The following is a 20,448-nucleotide window of genomic DNA, read 5'->3' as shown; positions in this document are numbered from 1 at the left end:
TCAGCTCCCTTTTTTAGATACTGGATACTTCTTTTATCACAATGGCGTTGCCAAGGCCAGGAGAAGACGCAGTCTTCAACACAAGCTTCATCTGGAAAAGGATTCCAGGGTAAGCGTTTCATCATTATGTGCACCTATCATGTTTTCTTTGTGACACAGACTATTTTTTATGAGATCAGGGTGATGATCAAATCTGTGGTTATGGTTATGTTGTCTTCCCCTTGCCTATTTCAAGCTTGGTGAGTGCCGTATGCACACACCTCGCAAACAGCCTCAGATTTTATTTTTATTTCACTACTACAAATACTCTTACGTTCTCTGAGATGTATCCTCTTTCCAGTAAGACTCAGTGATGCCACAGTCTCCAGGACATGTCAGTGCACTCTGCCTCTGTACTGTGAGGAGGGGCCGTCCAGGGTACATCCCACAGTTGTCCCCCGTATGCATCCTGCTAGTCCATGGGTCATCCAGCCCAGAACACCTCGTGGTGTGAATGGTGGCATTTTCTCTGTAGTCACACTGGGACTTTTTCTCAGGGAATGGTGTACACCCCAGATGCGAAGAGAGTGTATGCTGTCAAACCTCAGTATTTCTTCTAGAGGCTCTTGCTCGCAGTCTGCAAGTGGTGTGCTCGGTTTTTCGGAAGCATAAACCACTCAGATGGGAGGAAAGGCCCCTTTTGCAGAAGGTGACGAGCTGGCACTAGCAAATTCTTTTTTCTTTGGAGTTCTTACACCAGTAAAATACTGTGCTGGAGTGGGGCCAGGTAGCACAAAAAGTGTATTTACTGCCCAAAGAAAGTAGATAAGCCTGAGGAATGATATCATGACAGCAGATAGATTATTTTTTAATCCTTCAGTAGGCTTTAAACTCTCTGCACTGTGAGCAAAAAAGAGGGGGGAACAATTTTATTCCAGACAGAATTTTATTGCCAGATATTATATGGTATTGGAACACCTATGAAAATGAAAAACTGAGTAGGAAGAAAAGAAAAATAGGTTAAATAAGACCGTGATTGTTATTGTGACACCAGAGCAAGCAAGGTCTGATGAATTCGCAGCTTAATTTTCCTACTTCTGCAGAAATTTCAAGTGATTCTGGGCCCGGGTCCAACTGGGATGCACATGGCTGGTTGCTCCTGTGGCTGGGAGCCATGAGAGTGAACCACACAGGTTCCAGGTGCTGCCTGCCCCCATCACTTCATCCTGAGAGCTGAGTTGCTGGCAGGTTCCCTGGGGCTGCTGCTGGTCTTCCAGTGCTCTAAGGTAGCTCTTCCTGGCCCCCTTCTCCAAGGCTGGTACCAGGTACAGATGAGTGGCTATGAGGAAGAGACCCATTCAACCTGCTTTGAATAGAAATTCTCAGGCTTCCCTCGTTTTGTTTACCAAGCAGGGATCAGAAAGCAAACCATTCAGAAACCATCTACAATTAGTGGATACTAAGCAAATGTCCTGAGAGAGGTGTCTTTCATTTCCATGAACCACCCAATCTTGTTAAAAGCCATTTCAGAAAAAGCGTACAACTAAGTGGGTACATTGCAAACTAGTGACTGAGTACAGTCATTGTGCAGGTGACTCTGTACTGGAAATAGATATTTCTGTAAGCCTCTGAAAATTTTACAAATATCTGTGATACTTGTACGAATTCACCAATTCTCATTGCAGCCTCAGTATTACATGGCTGAGCACTCCCGTACTAATTCCAGACTGGCTCTTGCATTGACTACCTCTAGACTAAGTGTCTGCAGTGCTGTTAAGAACAGCTTAAATGAATCTACCTTCTCGTTCAGAGATGTTCTCTTTTGCAGTCATCTGATATTTGCGGTCTCCAGACTCTTAGTTGGCTTCTGTCACGTGCAATGAAATCTCATTTTTGCTCTTAATCTCCACTTCTTGCTGGTGCTGCATACCAATGGCTCGGCTCTCCTTGGCTCCCCGCTTTGATCTCAGGGAATAAAGCCCCGTGTTTAAATAACTAAGAATGCCTCCCATGTGAGGAAAAGGATGATCCTGTGTGTATCCTGACCTCGTGGGTTACACTGGGGGATGGAAAGGGGATGGAAGCAATATTTCGTTTCCACGTGTGACGTGACATTTTCTCATCTAGCCCTCCTACTTACTCTGTTCTGTTGGATAGTCCTTAAGCTCTTACGATACCGTATAGGTCGGTTGCTTTTTGTAATACAGTTTGAGAGCAATTAAAATCATTACTCTTATTTCTGTTCTTTCTTTTATACGTGGAGTTTGGAGAAGTCATTAAAATTCCTGTCATATTGCGTGTAAGTGGAAACATGAGTTGTGTTGACAGTACTTAATTTCAAACTCCAAAAATAATTTCTAAATTTAATGGCAGCTTTCTAGACAATTTACATTCAATTTTACTTAGCAACAAATGTCAGCACTGTCATGGTTAATATGTTAACGCATGAAGCCAAGAATAAAATGTTCCTGTTGTCAGGCTAGCCAGGAAGCAAACTTCTACCGCAGGGCCTTACAAATCTCTCGGGAACCGTTATGGTGAATGCTGTAGTTGCTTAGCCCTACCCAAATGTTGTGAGAAAGAGGGCTGCAGTTATTCTGTATACTTTTCACTTTTAAGGAGATTACAATTCCTAGCTAATTTTAATTATTAGTTGAAAAACAGCACAGATGTTCACTCAATTAATTAATGTTCTTTAATCAAATAAGTCCCTTGAGGAACCATGTCAGTTTTTCAAGAGTCTGGGGAGATAGACGGCAGAATACTATGCAAACAGGTTACTGCATCATTTTCATGCTCTGCCTGTTTTTTAAAATGCTCGGAAAAGCTTTGTTGTGTAAAATTTACTGTATGTTTTTACCAAAATAATTTGGAGATATGCTAAACAAATACAGTGGTTGTGTGATAAACATCATCACTGTCGAGGGGGTGGGAATGGAGCATTATTAAGATGCCTTCCTAGAGATCCAGCACTGGATCTGAACTGAACTGAGGAACAGCTGCAAATACGATGGATTTGACATTATATAATACAGTAGTGTTGCTGAAGCCTGAAGTAGTACTGGCAGCAGGTGAAGGCATATGTAATAGTGTGATATAGCGTGTTGTGCTATTGAACAATTCAAGAAAAAAGTTGCAGGCACATGAAGCACCGTGGCTTTTGCTGTCAGTACAGTCCTCTCGGGGATCCTCACTGTCAGGATGGCAAATGCCATAGCGAATTGAACTACTTCAAATGGAGACTGTTTAGTTATTTAAATTACATTCTCTGAGGTACAGAGAACCTTTCAGGAGCGGTTTTCTCAGAAACAACTCTCTTGCGTCAGTTGCAAATTTCCATGATTTCCAGGTGCACTTGTATTTTGTTATTTTACCTTTGGCGCTAAATAGATTTTGGGCGGGGGGAAAAAAGTCCCTTTAAGGTTTTTTACATGTTAAAGCTGGAATTTTTAATGAGATAAGACATAGCAGCAAGATATCCAGCATTCTCCATGTGAAATTACATTTTCATCTGCCTTTATCTGTTAATTGTTTCAGCTGAAATTTCTCAGGCCAAAAGGTCAGCCATTCCCAAGGCTTGGTTTGCCTTGGGAAACTTCACTTAAGTAGCTGCTGTACTTTGCCGTGGAGCTGCAGGTGGGGAGGCAGTCCTTGCCATGACCCATGGGCGCAGGCAGCTGGGAGGAGGAAACAGCAGGGTGACAGCAGGGCGCAAGAGCCCCAAGCGACATAAAGCCAATGAGGAGTCTGAGCAGGCTGGGACCGGACATCAGCGTGAAGGTGAGGAGAGAATAAGTGGGACAGGCTGGAACACGAGTCCAGAGTCAGAAAAAAGGTTGAGTGATTTGGGCATGGAGCCAGCCCATGAGCTGAGGAGGACATGGAGAAGCACAGGGGTAGACTGGAGAGGCTGGAAACAGGGTGTCCACATTGACATCAAAGCATGCTGCCTCCTGAGTGCAGTTCGTAATGCAACCTTAGAGGTAGGTGACCTTTTCCACGGGAGACTTCCCTGCGAGCCAGGGGAAATACTGCTTCTGTAAGAGCAAACTTTGTTTTTAATTATGAGGAACAGTGGTATGCTTCATCAACGTGATTGCTATGGAAAAGGAAATCAGAAATACAGAGATACTTCATGCTGTCTTGTTTGTTAGGTTTCCTGTCTCTGAAAGTACAGCAGAGGCAGGATGGGAAGCAGAGACCTTTCCTGCTCCACCATAGCTAAAAGAAAACCATGGGATTTGCTTAATTGTGATTTTCAAAACTGGCTCAGATTATGGCCTCCTATGGAGAGACTCAGCTGTATTATTAATAAATGTTTTGAAAAGTGGCCACATAAGTAAAAGGAAAGAAAAAATGCACCGTCTTTATGTTACCTTTCGGAGCAATACTTCTGTATTTTTGCTGTTGTTGGGTATTTTCTGTTAGTAAATAGTTTTCCACTGAAGGAGCAGGAGTTGAAACACAGTGTGTTCTCTCGAAGATTATTTTGCTTTCTTTCAAGTTTTAGATAAAACCATTTTCCTCCCACACAGTCTCTCCTGTCAGACAGCTGCCAAGATTAATTCCACTCAAGAAAGAGGCTTTAATATACAGAGAAGAGCTGAGTCCCATTACTGATATCTATATGCAAGTGCATCTGTGTTGGTGTTGGGGGAATAAATATGTATGTGTGGAGTGGGGAAGGTGAAATGAAAATCTTCCACTGGCGGTGAGTGAGTTAGGCACTTAGATGATGACTTCTTTGGAAATAAACATCCCAGTGATGGCAACTGTTATGTTGCTGAAAGGGATTAGAAAGGGAAACTTAGGACTGATACCCGTGCCAGTACAGGAGTCTGGGGAGGGCAGATGCGTAGTTTCTTCAAGGCGTAGTCTCTAGGTGCCCAGGGTTAACAGTAGTCCCAAACTGCCTGTGTCATGGGACAAGGGCAGAAAAGCAGGCTGTAAATGCAGAGGATCTAAGCTTTTAATTAAATAAATCAAAATCTTCCGTGTCCTTCCTCGCCTCAGATCCCTCCCATATCCCCTTAACATGACTGGCTTGCGGTCGGACCATTGCAGCCTGTGAAGGCAGAAGTGCCCTGTGATGCCAAGCAGGGGGTTGCCAAGCGCTGCCAGAGCTGGATATTTCATCCATGGTCACCTTTAACAGGGGGAAAGAGGGCCGGCAGCTTCGGAAGAGCACTGCCACTTAACAAGCAGCACCCCTTAGCAATGGCAGTGTAATGTAAGTCAACTTTCAGTGCCCTTTCTGGCAGCATTAATGACAGGCTTGAGATGGGTTAAAGGCGGAGCCTTTTGCCTCGCTCCCTTAGATTCCATCAGAGATCTTCCCCTTTGCAAAAATGAAAATCTTCCTGATAAGATCAGGAGAACCCAGTTTTCCTCAGTTCTCCTCAGTTTTCCAGTGAGCCTAGAGTGCAGTGACCTGGGGATCCAAGGGGTAGGAGCCATTATAGCTTTCCTTGCAGATTTGGTCAGATCTCTGTAATTGCTGTGGAGGTGTAACCTGTTTCTCCAGCCTTCTGCTACTGGAGACACGCAATTCTGTCCCTGGAATGTAGCAATAAAAGCATCTTACAGTTATTTTTATTAAAATGGCTATATTTCACATCTTCAGTCCTGCTCCATGCCCCACATCTTGATTTCCCACCTTCCTGGCCAGTGGCAGTGATTTTTCAATCCCTGATAAGTTTCTGATCAAACTTTGGAAGGTATCCTAAGATGCTTCTTCCCTCTGAGAAGAAAGCTGGCTTGCTCCTGAAAGCAAAGGGGCAGCAATACCAAAACCCATCCCTTAGGAAAGGGCCAGCACTTGACCTGTGCACTGTTGTAATCCTCCTGTCGACTCCCTTTGTGGTAGAGGGATTAATTTCCATGCAGTTCACCATAGCAGTGACCCCAGATCTATACAAAACTTTCAACCTCTGTGGGGATAAACGTTATATAAAGTGAATGTAATGCCCAAGACTTGCTACTCTGTCTCAGATCTTGGGGGGAGGCTTCAGGACCCCCGTCCAGTTCTCTGCCATGCAGGGAGGTATGGATGTGTGTGGTAGGATAGAGAGACAGGAGAAAATGGCAGGATAAAAAGCCCTTCATGTTTTCAGCTCTTTTATGTAAATTCATGGTGCAGGTGGTAGAGGTGACAGACTTCCCAGTGAAGTCTGTTTAGCATTTTGCCCTAATATATGCTATCATGGGGCTAGCATGCTGGTAGGATTATGCCCAGGAAAAGTTTGGCGCTGCCATCAATTTTATGAGACTATAGGGCAGCATTATACGAGCATCGGTGTTATCCTTTTGGAAGGAAACGGAACATTAAGTAATAAAAGCTCTGCTTAAGTACCTGTAATAAATATTGAACAGCCAAAGAAAACTCATTAGAGGAAATGTCTTCTTTCCAATGCTGAAAAAAAACCCCAGCCACCCTCAAACCTACACACTGTTGGTTGAAGCTGCATTGCCAGCTTGTTCACCAAACAAGAACTGAAGACATTTTTGTCGTCAATCATCCAGACAAAATGGAACATATTGTGCAGAACACAGGCAGCGTCTTCCACGAATGGATCCATGGTTTATCTGTTTCTGGCGTAAGTTGTCTTATGCTTTATCCAGTGTATTTGAGGAAGGGGTTCCAAGAGTCTGTTCCAGTTCACAGAGGGGGGCCTCTTCTCGTATTAATAACTTTTTCAGGTCAATATCATCTTGAACTGTATTTGTTTTGCTTTCCCATACAGCTCAGGGCCCTTTTTGAAGATGTTGTATTTCTAATTCATAATGAAGCCAGTTGGCAAGCGTTAGAAGAAAAAAAATTATTTTCTTGAGGAAACTCTAGTCAGCTGTATGTATTGGATCGTCTGATAATTGATCTGGTGTATGTCTTGTTACTGAGAGAATTTAACACTTAAATGAAGCATTTTGCTTTTATGATATTTAGACCCTTTGCAGATGTTGGTGGATGATTATTTAAACGAACAGGTTCATGAGTGGGGTTATCTGATAAGATGAAAAGGAAGAAGCAGCAGAGATGACAGCACAGTGTTTAAAAAAAGTCAGATGCAGTTAGGGTCAGTTCATGGGAAGGTGGAATTCAACCTGCACTTCAGACGTGGAAAGAGAAAGGGTCATACAGCCAGTAGGACAAAGATAAGTAATTGTAGGAAATATGCTACCTGTGTTGTATGATCTTTGTCATTCCAAACAAGAGATCAACAGGGCTGCAAAGAGGAGATTTAGGTGTCTGATAAGTGAGGGAAAAAAGTTTTCCCGCTACTTTGCCCCTCTTGCACTGCTGACAGAAGTAAGGAGGTACTGCTGTGCCTCTGGAGTGCAGAGGATCAACTAGTCTTTAGGCCATGAAATTGTTTGTCTCTGTGATAATGTCAAAAGAAAGATGTTGGAAATTCAGTGAAGTAGCAGGTTTGGTGCATCACTCTACTATACATAGTACAGTAGCCTGGCTGTTATCACTGCAAATAACGATTGCTAAATTCCCTGGGATCGCTTTTTGAAAACTGAATCCGAAGGATTCCTATTTCTTGTTGTCCAAGGCCTTTGTAGACTCTATGCACATGCACAACAAGGGTTGATGGAGATTAACTGCTCACAGAAAGCCCTGTTCAGCTAGGTTTTGCATAGTTGACCAACAGTGACTCCGACTGTGAAGCACTTAGCTGCTCTTTAATTGAGATAGCACAATTATTGTATAGGAGTCAGTTTCTATAATAAGAATAAAAAGAACTCTCTGATATAAAAAAATAACGAGGCCTAGAGTAACTCAGATACTTAAGCTGTCACTTGGGTTGACGGAGTAGTCCTCTTTACTGCAGTGTCTGAAGAATTTCCCAGTTTCCACGTTGGAATTCCTGATGTGAAGTGCAGCATTGCTCGCTTGTATTTGGACTGTGTATGCATGTTGTATTTGTGATGTGCAATACAGTTGTAATGTGAAATATCACAACACTATTGAGTATGGAAAATTAAATATTTTAAACAATTTGCTACTGGAGCAAATGCAGTTATATCCAGCATGATGTAAAAGCTAAGCTGAATTGATCTATTATTTCTATTTGTAACTAGAAAAACAGCTACAAGGAGAAGAAAAACCTTTAGCCACCATAAATATCAGCATTAAAGAACGTTGGAAGTCTTGTATAGTTATATTATATGAAAAAGCACCGTTAGCTGCACATAATAAAATAACAGACTATCAAAATGACATCAAACTTAAACATACATGTGTCTTTTATGGAAATAGTGTATAACTAAAATTACAGGGTAAGCTAAAACTATTTCTATTAGAAAAATATAAATGAATGTACTGCAAGATAATAGACTGATAAGTGAAGACGATGCTGTGCAGATTCACGTGGAGTTTTCCAAAAATGAAAGTACTTGACGCACTGCAGTCCTCGTGCCATCGGGGCTGTGGAGTCCGTATGGTCAGTGCTTTTAAGACAAGGTTAGGCAGTGATGATAACTGAGTCGGGCGTGGCTGATTCCTGCCCTGGGCCCTGGAATGGTTCAGATGACCTCTTGAAGTTGCTTCCAGTCATGTATTGTATCATTTTCTTATTGCTGAGCATGATACGTGGGGTAAGGCAATAAAATGAGCTTTATTCCTCAAAAATACTTGCAACTACGTGGAAGTTCAGTAATTTTACAAAAAGCCATTGAGACAGCTGACCACATTCAGCCTCCACTCTGCTGCCTGTAAATTGCTGAACTGGCATTAGTTAAGTTTCTGCTTTATTGCTGAGGTCTGTTCTCTTGACTGCAGCATCACTCCCCAGTCTCCCTCTGCTTTTTCCTGTCTCCCTCTTGTTTCCTGCCTGATGAATAGAGTCTCTGTTTTGTGGAGCAGACCTTGCCGTTGTTATTTGCAATTTCCAGCTTTGAATCTTCAGTGGGGTCTGTTTAGTACTGTAATACAAGCAGTGGCAGTGGTGAGAATATATGGTTTAGGGGTTTTTTTTTAGTAGGGTGTTGAGAAGAATGGACAGTGTGAGCCAGTGACTTTGATTAACATGGAGCCTAGTGTGCTGCACAAGTTTGCTTTTGTTTGGGACAAATTTGGTTTGGTTTTGAATAAGAAACGCAGTGCTTTGATGTGCTGAGCTGATGTACAATCCATGAATCCATGGATGTAGTGTTGGCTTCTCTGGACTGTCATCGTAGCAGCATCTCCTGGCCCCATGTGGTGACCCTTTTCCTTCTTCTTGCCAGGGCTCAGTTCAGGACAGCTGCGGTTGACTTGGAAGAGTCAGCCAGGGCCTGGGAGCACTTGTGCTTGATGATGGCAAAATATGTGGGGGTTCAAAAGTTCTCCCTTCCCAAGTCACCAACATTAGAGCTATGACAGAATCCAGACTGCCCTGTGTAAGCCCATCTTCAGGGTTAACTTCACTTTCAGTTTAGAAAGCGTGTGTATTCAGCTATACTTTCTTGTTTTCAGTACGCATAAATTGTATCTAGAAAAACTTTCTTAGGAACAATGCAAGACGTTTGGGGGTCTGTTTTCTTTTGGCAAATCTCTAAGCCTAACAGAAAATTTGGAGACTGGAAAACTGCCTTTGAGTTAAAAGCTTTTGAAAGATTGGAAATATATTGGTTGAATATACTTTGATTGGAAATATATTGGTTGAAACATTGTGGAAAGACTAAGAAATACTGTAACATCTCCATGTTACATATTTTTCCTAATTAGTTGTATAATATGAATATACTGGAAGAATATAGAATTAGTTAAAATATTGTGCCTGATAATATATGATGCCCATGTATTTTAGACTGTGACATGGTAGATTTAGAATGAAACAAAATAGATTTATAACAGTTTATTTCTATTCTTTCTTGATTTCAGAAAATCAGCTGTTAAAACAATGACTGAGTTTCTTGTGTGTACAGTTAGATGACCAGAACCATTTACTATGTATGACATTGGCAATAAATAAAAGGCAGTGCAGCTGAGAGTGTACAGTTAAATCAATAACAACATAAGACTGGAACATTTTTTGGTGTAGTTTTCTGGGGTATCTGAGCATGCTGTGCCAGGGCTTGCATCACAGGGCTGTGACGTTAAAAAATCCCACCACCTTTCTACTAAGAGTCTCAAGCTAAAAGAATTGATATAATGGCATATGTTACTCTGTCACACAATAAATGTATTATGTAGTGCATCCACTTATGCCATTTAACATACTTCACTATTGTTTAAAATTTGATGAGTGTTTTCTTTGTGAACAGCATTTTGGTCCATTGGTTTATTGCAATCTGTTCCAAAACACTGTTGCTACAAGCATTTTGTGTTTCCAGATCTTCAAAGTGTGTATGCAATATCTTAAGTATAATATTAATTTTTTTTGCCACCAACTCAACAGCCCAGAAGCCAACAAGGAGTTACAAATACATCTGTGAAATCATAGTTTGTATGCATAATGCGCTCCATGAATACAAAAAGGGGTTTACAAAGGTCAGAGAAAGTTGATTGCAGTCTTTGGAGATACAATGGAAATGAATTAAAGGTTTAGATTTAAATTGTTTCTGAATAGTTTTCTGCAGTAATTATTTGATGCTGCATTGGAACATGGCTTTTCAGCAAAAGGGGTACCTCTAACAGCTGAGAATAGCCAACAGTAGTTAAAATGCCAGTATGTATGTCATGGGTTGGTGAAGTCGAGTAATGCTTCTTGGCCTTGTAAACTTCCATACTGAGGGGGAGAACAGGACTGGGTAGAATAAAACATTGTGGAAAAACTAAGAAATACCATAACATCTCCATGTTACATATTTTTCCTAATTAGTTGTATAATATGAGCTCCATACTATCATAATGAACTCTGGTCAATATTACAACTATGCTTGTATGAAGCGATAGCTGAATGGCCACGTTTCTGTGAAGATGCTGCTTTATGTTTTATATTGATAGTCATCTACTGTCTCGGTGCTGAAAAGAAATACGCTCTTATTATGTGTACAGACTTAACATTTCATAAATGTAAATAGTCGGTCTCCATTCATTTTATCTTTATTGATTCCAAGCATTATTCTTTCATACAGAGGAATACACAGTGAGGGATCCATGAGGCTTGCAAATGTGAAGTCTTCACAGAAGAACCAGGGTTGCCAGATCTAATTATTATTTTTATACTCCTGGTCTCACAGCAGTATCACTAAGCTGATTACTGCTGGGCTCTAGCTTATGTAACACTGCAGTGCTATGCTGAACGTTAATAGCTGGTTCTCTTTTTCCTCGTCACCCCTGCACGCGCTCTCCTATTGCTTTTCTTTGGAGGAAGTCCAGATGCATTGGTTGTATCCTCATCAAGAACCTGAAAAATAAAATAAGCCACTGGGGCGAGGAGATGCCCTGTGTTTTGTCTTGGCATCTGAGGCTGAGTGATTGATTACATTTCTTCCCATCTAACTTGGCTTTGTCATCTGGCAAATAAGATAAACTCAATCCTGAGCCCATCTTCTGTGTTAGGCCACTGATGTCCCTGGCCAGTCTTCCCCCGGATCACTGGGTCACTTTTGTCCTAGGTGTGGTTCCACCAAAGTCAGTGCTATTATGCCCGGAGACATTTTCTCTCCAGCTGGCAACTGCTATCTCAGCCCCTCTTTGGAGAAGCCATGTTCTAGTCCGTGTCTGCAGAGTGTCTTAAAAATGTGAGATACCTTTTATAAACCTTATAGGTACCATTATAACTGCTGTTTTTTCCAACTTAGAAAAAAGCTGAACTCTTCTTGTAATAGCCTGTCTCATGCATTTTATGGATCTGATACCATGGGGCAACAAGCAATCTCTGGCAGAGTTTGGACAAAAATGCTGATTCTCTTAGGCCAGGAGATACTGACATAATTGAACAGTGCTTGCTTTATTTTCTTTTCTCAACTGTGATGCTCTCCTGGGAAAAAGTTCATTGGAATCCATTTTATTTGTTTTGGAACATGAGCTTTTCTTGGAATAATTCCCTTGATTGCTATAGGAGGAGGATTTCTGTTTGGACTATTTATTTTCTGCAAAGAGGAAGGGAAACCTCCATGTCAAACTTTTATTTCCATGTTTCCAGATCTAACCATATTCATATCTCATAAATCACAAGGGTCCTTCCCCAAGTTGTGCAGGGCACATTGTAAGAAAAGCTTATGAAAATTTTTCCATCGGACAATCAACTAAAATGATTTTTTTCCTGAAGAAAAGAATTATTTTTAAGACTTCAAGTCATTTTATTTCTGATAGTGCAATCACAAAGTAACAGAAACAGAATCTGCATTTTCATATTTGAAATACCACATCAGGGCAAAAATATTTTATTGCGCCAAATGATTTTATTTGGAAAAAAAACGAGTTTAATTTTGTTTCAGTGTTTCTGGTTGGAACCTTTGTAAGATCTTGTTTCATGATCATTTTTTACTGTTTTCTTCAGTTTCATTTTTTCTTTCCAAATGAACGTCCTATTTCCAGACATCCATAGGTCTGACTCCAGTTTCCACAATGTGAAAAGTATGTTTCATGCGAGGAAAACCAGCTAGTGGGAGACAACCTCTGAAACAAGCATCTGATTATCGGCCAGGACTACAGCCTTCTCCTGCTTATAGAAATAGATAACTCGCTGCTCACTTCACTGCTGCTCTTAATTGAATCTAAATGGCTAAGAACAAACTTAAAGGCAGCAGTGCCATTGTGAGGGCTAGAGCTTCTCACAGCTGTGCAAACCTCTTGCTCTTTGATGCCAGTTAACTCTAGCAAACCTGCACTGGGTCTTTGGTCCATAGCCATTTTGAAAAATAGAAGCAAAGGGCCTTGGCACAAGCTAGCTGTTTCTGTCGCTAATTCACTGAACAATGACAGTTTGCTGAACATCTGCATCAAAAGTTTTTTTTAGTCCTATTTGGATGTTAGTCTAGGATGCCATTGTTATCTAAAACTGCCTGAAGAGTTTATCACAAACAAATCCAGGGGAGCTCAACTCACCCTGCCTTTTCTAAAAACATATAAGGAGGCTGAGATTTCCCTCAGTCAGAGCATACTTCACGGCTTCTTAAACCCTGTTCTGGGGAGGTAATGGGAGCTGTGATGCGGTCCTCCAAAGGAGGAAGCATTTTTTTACTCGTAGGCTATAATTCATTGAAAACTGAAAAAAAACAGTAGTTAACTTGGGACATACATATTTTTTTTTTTTACTGCCAGGAAGCTAGTTGGAGAACAATCTGGGAAAGGGGATATAAATGATTGGGTTTGGTTAGTTATCTCTAAGGAAAAAAACTTTTCTGCAGTGAGCAACTTGCCATAGCGAAAAAATGATTTTTGCTTAATTTCAGAGTTGCCATATGCAGTCTCATTGGAATTTGGCGTTCAGTTACGAAATGTTTTCACTTTCATGTGTCAGTGAGGTTTGGAAGAAAGTTTGAGTGTATGAAAGAAATGCAAATTCCAGATTGGAAGGTACGAAAAAGGACATTGCTTTTAGGAGTATGAGTCAAACTGCTGACGTCTACTGGTGTCCTGCCATTCACTGTGGAATACTGAACATTTTTGCATAGAGAAAGGGCGTATTTCCGTAAGGACAGCTGTTTACCTGAGAATGTTGTTTGTCAGAAAAATCTACCCATCGTGGTTTTCTTATTAGCAGTGTACTTGAGAAGCGTGTGCAAGGTGAATTACCTACCTGACTTGCAAACAATGAATAATTCAGTGTAAGCCAGAAAGTCAAATAAATCTTCCCAAATACTTTCTATCTGCCTACAAAATAGACAACAGTGAGAAAGGGACTGCTTTGGTGATTTAATACTTGCAGATCTCCCACTGAAATGATGTGTCTGTCCAGCTGAAATAATTTCTGGTCTTTTACAGTATGTAATGAAATAATCTTTAACTACAGGTTTCAAAATATATTTCAAATATGGATTATGCCCATTTCACAATGCTGGAAATAAATAGAGGGGGGCTTTAAATTTTCCAAAAGGTCATACAACGAAGCAGAGCAAAAGTAAGAGTAGATTCCAGATGCCCAATCTACTGTTCTGGAAGGAAGGGGGGGGGAAAAAAAAAAAAGAGGTTGGATTACAGCCATTTGTGGTCTTTACAGCACCTGGGCAATAAGAAAACTGAGATGAGAACAGTGGGGAAAAAATGAACCACAAGAGATTAGTGCAGATCCTCTGAAGCCGAAAAGACTTAGACAAAGGACAGTAACCTTAAACTGTAATTACTGTTGTCATTTAGTGTTTCCACATGCGTGATCTGGAGGCTCAGGGGAAATTACTGTGCTAGAGGCCATCTAAGCGTAAAATAATAACAGAATTGTATGGAGGCATTTGTCCATGGGTATAATCCAGTGCTAGTGGTCCTGCTTCTGCTCCTATCCTTGCTTCCCTGTGGCTCATTCCAGCTTTTCCCAGGGTGGCGTTTCCTCGTCCTGGGTAACAGCAGCAGCAGATGGAGAAACACATTAACCTCTGTAGCGTTAATAAAGATTTGAGTGAGAGGTCTTCGTGCTCAGGAGACTGTAACCTAAGTAACATTTTTTCATTTACTGTTTCATTCTTTGCTGTCCAATAAGCAACTAATGTTTTGCATAAACTATGCACAAGTTACTTGACTGAACATGCTGCAGTTTATACGTTTAAAATACAGAGGTGCAGCATTTCCCAGAAGGTAGAATCCAACACCCCCCTGCCTTTGCATTTTCAGATGGAAAGAAGCAGAAAGGCAGGGAATCGTGTGTCTTTGTGCTAATTTAGACCTACTTTAGACCTACTTTAGGCTATGCTACTGACCCCCAATATGTGTTGATCAGCTGGGGAAGGTATGGTTTGTCAGAGAGATTTATCAGTGATTTCTTAGCAATTAGAATTGCGTAGGTGTTGCACGGTTTTTATTGTAATATTTGCTCATGGAAATCAGAGCTCTCTTGGGTCTCTGCAGGTAGGAAGCTGACATTTAGCTCCTTTCAGTTCTCCTGCCCCAACTGCCAGGAGCATCAGTAGAACACCAGGGCAAGGCATCTTCTTAGCTCTGATCCCAAACTGCAGCGCTGCCTCCAGGCTGAGGTGCTGTCTTCTTTGAGCACATTACCCTCAGATGGAGATGCGGAATGAAATGATAAATAGTTTTTGTCCCCTTTGTGAGGTGATTTGAAACCTCTTTTAATGTGTTTTGCCTATTGAAACAGCAGCTACCCACCTTGACTAGAGGAACTAGTGATTTTGATGAAAGACATGATGAATGATTTCCTTGAGATTTATGTGATTTTTTTTCTCAAGTCCTGAGTTAAATTGAGAGGGGACGTATGAGGGGGGAATAGGAGAGAACTTTTCTCAATTCTGCCTTTGTTTTTTGTTTGTGACAGTGAACAACAGGAAAGAGGTTTTTTTCTTTTCAGCCATATTTTCTATAAGGACCTCAGATAAGTTTTTACTGGACAACACAGTAGCTTTCCAGGACTCTGTTTTCATAACAGATCTCAAGGAAAAACAAACAAAATAACCATCTGCTTCCTTCATCCCTGACCAAACCATGACCTCAGTTGCATGCTTGTGTAAGGTATGAGGAGCTTGTGCTTTCTTCCTCTCTAAACATTGCCTGTTCTGTGAGTTACGATAAAGGGAAGAGAAATTCTCCTGGACAGTTTTCATCACCTTTAGGCACCTGTGGAGGAAGAGGGTACCTGGCTTAAATGGGAGAGAGGAGAAGCATAAGGAACAACACATGCCTCGTGTGGGGATCACACTGGGAGTTTTTCAGTATTCCTGTGGAATTGGACACAGGCGCTTATGCTGACCCCCCATAAGGTCCAAGATGGAAATGCTGGAGAGGAGCCAGCTGTGAGCTACCACTTATGAGGTGCACCAGCAGTGCACCTGCACTAGGAGGTCTCCAGGCCATGTCCATATGCTGTTGCTACTTGCAGAGCCCAAGCATACTGATTCACCAGGCTCTGCATGCTGCTCTGGCTTCATAGTATGCACCTCCTCTGGGCACCACCACTTACTCACTCCTCCTCAATATCTCAGCGTCTTTTCCTCACCAGTGAGTTGCGTATTCTGATTTGGTTACTACTTTGGAAACAGACGTTCTCCCCTGAAGCAACAAATAATAATTTGTCCTCACAAGTTCAGCCCAGCAAGTTTGAACTTGAGTTCAACCGGAGGGAGGCTTTTAACAGTTTTTCTCCTCACAGGGATAGTGTTAAACACAAGAGAGAGATGTTTCTCCAATTTGCAGCAGTGAAAATCTGAAGTAATTTCACTGCAATGAATGGAGTGAGTCTGTATTTACCCTTGGGCAAGAGGAGGTGGAACCTGGGTCTCTGCACTTCTGGAGAATTGAATCTCAGCCAAGAAGCTAATACCAAATGTGCACTGTTGTTCCACTGTGGTGGTTTCACCTGATGTTTTTCTCGGTGGTGTTCCTGAGTTTAGGTATTCCTGCCTCCTCTGTCCTCACTGTTTGTTCCTCTGACACCATTCCCACTTTTCTTGTTGCAGGGATAGCTAGTGTTGGTATAGGGAATATGACTGCATTTAAAAAAATGTTTCTAAGCTAGAGCATTTCCCTGATGTCATTTGCAATTCAGTCCAGGGTGGCATGTGGCAAGATGAAACAAGAGGGAATAACTTAAACTGGGTTGGCCCTTCCTGAAAGGGAAGTGAGGTATGATGAGGGGCCCTACCCAGTAGAGAGGATGGTAATTTTCAGTCCTTTTCAGGGACCTCGGGTTTTTTTTTCTACTTTTTGTTCAGGCTTCCCCATTTTGCAGAATGCTGTTGTTATCCTCAGTCTCATAAAATGACATTTTGAGCCAAGGCTTTGGCAGTTTCATCCCTTACATAATTCCGCTGTATCTTTGGCAGCACTTCGTTGTTTGTCATTTTCCTTTCGTGATGGTCATTCATAGGTACAGCTCACCTCGCTCTTAAAGGAAAGGCCCAGACAAAGGACATCATCTCTGACATCATTGTGTTGTCAACAGCTTGCCAAGTCCATGATTCTGTCATTTAGCACAGGATGTTTTACACTTCTTCAGACTGCAGTGGCCCAAGACATGCGGGACTTTATATCCCAATCTAGGCATCTGTTCAAACTGCCATAAAGTCAGTCCTCCTGCTGTAGCAGTTTATTTCCCCAGATCTCCCTTTCGTTACTCTGTGAAGTACTGGTAGTCTCAAGCCACTTCTTCAGAGCTTGCTGTAACACAGGTTAATGCTGGCATTTTGGAACTATGAAGAGCCCCTAAATGTGCCTGCAGCAGGCGCTGTTAGTATTAACCAGAGATTCATCACTTTTCATACCAAAGAAATGTAATTTCATCAAGGACGCTTTTCTGTTACATTCTTATTCTGTGGAAACCGTAACACGAATTGGGTCTCCAAGTTTGGACACAAAGAGCGATTTCCATACAATTTGCATGCATCTTTTTTGATTGCCTCCTGTGTGAAGTCTGAGCAAATTATTTTCTTCCATGATTTGCTAAACACTTGTCTCAATGGAAGTAAACCAAGAAGAGCAAGAAGTATATAATGAGGATAGCAGTTTACAGGAATGTATGAAAATCTTCGGTCATAAGCAAAAGCTTGTATAGGGTTTAGTCTTTCTCAGTCCCTTGGGGTACAGCCTCGTTTCAATGAGTGTGAACAGAGAGGTTCCTATTAATATTGATGCAAATTATGTATGTGCACTGGGAGGAAAACATACTCCAAAGTCTAATTATTTTATGCTAATAACTGAACTGAAAAGATACTCCCTCATTCCTGGCTAAAAAAGCAGCAATAGTTCAAATAATTTGCAGCAGGACGATCATTTTATCACTTCATTTAAACCAGCCTGTGCTCTGACCCAGTGGGGACAAGGGAAAATTCTGGCACCAAAATCCCTGCTAGTGCACATACAACTCCAATTAATAATGAGTTTTGTAGTCTTTAGGGGCCAGTTTTCATTGCTCTAGGCACTGGATAAATAGAGGGGCCTGTGACAAATCTGAAGCAATTGGATATCCTGGTCCCTTGAAATCAAGGCAGAAACCTCTTTTTTTCTAAGATTTTTGAAAATAATTTTAATTGTGCAGATGTGTTTTGGAGAGAGGCTTGGCCAGCAGCCAGTGGGACAGACTGCTGGAGAACGTGGGCAGGGATAGAAAAAGCCTCTCTGCTAAGGGAGTTGTTGAGGAAACCCATAAGGAATATTCAGACCACACTTCTGTGCCTTGTACTGCTCTGTCTCCGTGATGAGCTAAGGAGAGTTTCAGCTGGGATAAACTCTTGAGCGTATTAATACTTGTCTCAGTTTCACAGGTTTTTCCTTGCCTGCTAATTTTCTATGTGCTTTGTTACATTGGGGCCGGCTCTGTGCCCCAGCATGGCATCTCTTCCCCACTTCGTTGACCCCACCACTGCTCTGTGTTAGGTCTCCTGCCTACAGTCTCACGCTAGATGTGATCCCTTTGCCAAATCGCTTGTGTCCTGGTGACTTTCTTGTCAAGAAAAGAGCTGTAGAAAAGTGCCCTGACGTATATCTCTCTGCCTTGGCCATGCTCTCTCCCACGGTGCCAGGCACCAGGGAGCTCTGCAACTGCGCTCTTTGCCGGCTCCATTGCAGGAATTGAAGGAGAACATTTGAAGATTAAAAGAAAGGATTCTGGCATGTAGCGTGTCATGAACAAGGATCAAGGTCAGTCCTTTGGAAGTACCGAATTAAAATCTGATTTGGGTAAAGGACAGAATTATAGGACATGGGCTGTTTCTTTCCTTTTTGTAAACCAATCCCTTATTTCCCGGCTTTTCCTACTTTTCCTCTTGATAGAGAAATGGTTCTGTAGAAACTGTTCTGTTTTGATGCTTCCTCTGTGGCAGATGGCCTGTCCCTGGCAGCTATACGCTGCTAACCCAATGCTGTACAGCAGTGATACATAATCCTCTGCTGATTTTATTAACGTGCTTTGTGACAGGGATCCATAAACCTCTAAATCTAGGGGCTGAAGAAATGCAATTGCAACCTTTACAGTGTACAGCCCGATCAATACAAATCATCAGTTGCTTCCTACCGGGCTGGGAAAGACATGCATGGGAGCATGCTCCCTTGTCTTTTCTGTCCCGTGTATTTATGGTAATAGAATAAAGAAGTAGCTGTGCTATAAACAACCACTCTGCTGTTGGGTGCAAGGGCAGATACATGAATGTGAGCAGCAGCATAATTGCGGTTTTCCCTCTGTCATAAGATTGTTAAGGCTTCTGTTTTGCGTCTGGCTTCTAGTTATGAAATTTCCTGAGAGAAGACATTGTACAGCCCATGTAATTCCCACCAGGCAGCACTTTAGGAAGATCAGCGGTTTGCAATTCTATATCTCATCTCCACTGAGATAGCAACAGAGCTCTGAAGGCGTTAAAAATGGATAAGAAAGGCTCACTAATATATCACTACTGCTCATGCGAACCTTGAAGTTTAAGTATTGCAGGTTTGAAATATTAGAATAAGCTTAGACTTTTTGGCAGTTGTTGCTATATCACTCCAGGCAGGCAGCTTTGTAAAAATAGGCTTTGTTTTTTATTAAAGCTAAATGGGCCTGCTGCAGATGTCATTACCACCTGGCTGGGGAGGTGTTGACAGCAGTGGGCAGTAATCAGTGCTAGCAACCTGCCTGCATGGTGCTGTGGGGACTGAGTCAGAACAGAGACTGTGGAAGATGCCGTAAGAAGAGTAAGTGGCCATTTCTGATGGCCTCCTCTGTCTACGCAGGGGTGCTCCCTTCCACATTAACTGAAGGAGATGCCTCTTCAGGAGGCATTCTCCCCAGATTCCAATTGCATCATTTGCTCACAGAGCAGAAGAAATAGGGAAAGGAAAAATTGTTTTGAACAATGACAGTGCAGAATAGGTTACAAAAGAGAAGGATTGTATTCGGTAGGGTACTCGCAGAGTTGTGCCAAGAAAAAGAAATCAAAAGGCACTTGTGCCCTTTCTGAACCCAGGTTTGGGAAAGCCTGGATTCTGCATGATGGAGCCAACCTTTTCTTCACTGTCACCCCATGAGTCCAGGTTTTGAGGACCCACAGCTAGTTTTAAGTAACTGTTTTAATTCAGACTTTCTTAAATGAATTTAAATCAAATTGATTTTCAGCTTGGTTCATGCACTGTATGTAGGACAATGGCACTGACATTACTCTGCCTGCCTTCCCTCCTAGTGCCATGATACCATTTTTATTCTGGGAAGTCGCTCTTCAGCTGAGATTCTGGCAAAACTTTTGTAAGAAAATTTTTCACTGTCACTGGATCCAGTGGGACCCATCTGCGTGGAAGGGCATAAACAACAGAGGAAGCTGAAGTAAACTTTTACTCTTAAGCCCCACTGCATGAGAAAGGAACCTCAGACAGCTCCCACCACTGTTACCGTGACTGAATGCTGTCATTGGGCTTGGGGGGCAGCTGTATAAAAATGCTTAGTTTTTTGACTTAGAAGGAATACA

General features: G+C 41.8%; 1 protein-coding gene across 1 annotated transcript in view; it reads left to right on the top strand.

Moving 5' to 3' along the window:
• The window catches only part of PCSK2 (proprotein convertase subtilisin/kexin type 2), a 102,713-nt gene that overhangs the window by 22,200 nt on the left and 60,065 nt on the right, over positions 1 to 20,448 (top strand). The window contains exon 2 of the mRNA XM_075147666.1: positions 5 to 109. Within this exon, the coding sequence (XP_075003767.1) occupies positions 5 to 109 (105 nt within the window). The remainder of the gene's footprint in view (positions 1 to 4; positions 110 to 20,448) is intronic.

Source organism: Calonectris borealis, chromosome 3 (genome assembly GCF_964195595.1).
Source record: "Calonectris borealis chromosome 3, bCalBor7.hap1.2, whole genome shotgun sequence".
Classification (NCBI taxonomy): domain Eukaryota; kingdom Metazoa; phylum Chordata; class Aves; order Procellariiformes; family Procellariidae; genus Calonectris; species Calonectris borealis.
The sequence above is the reverse complement of the archived record's forward strand: the minus strand, read 5'-3'. Positions and strand labels throughout refer to the sequence as shown.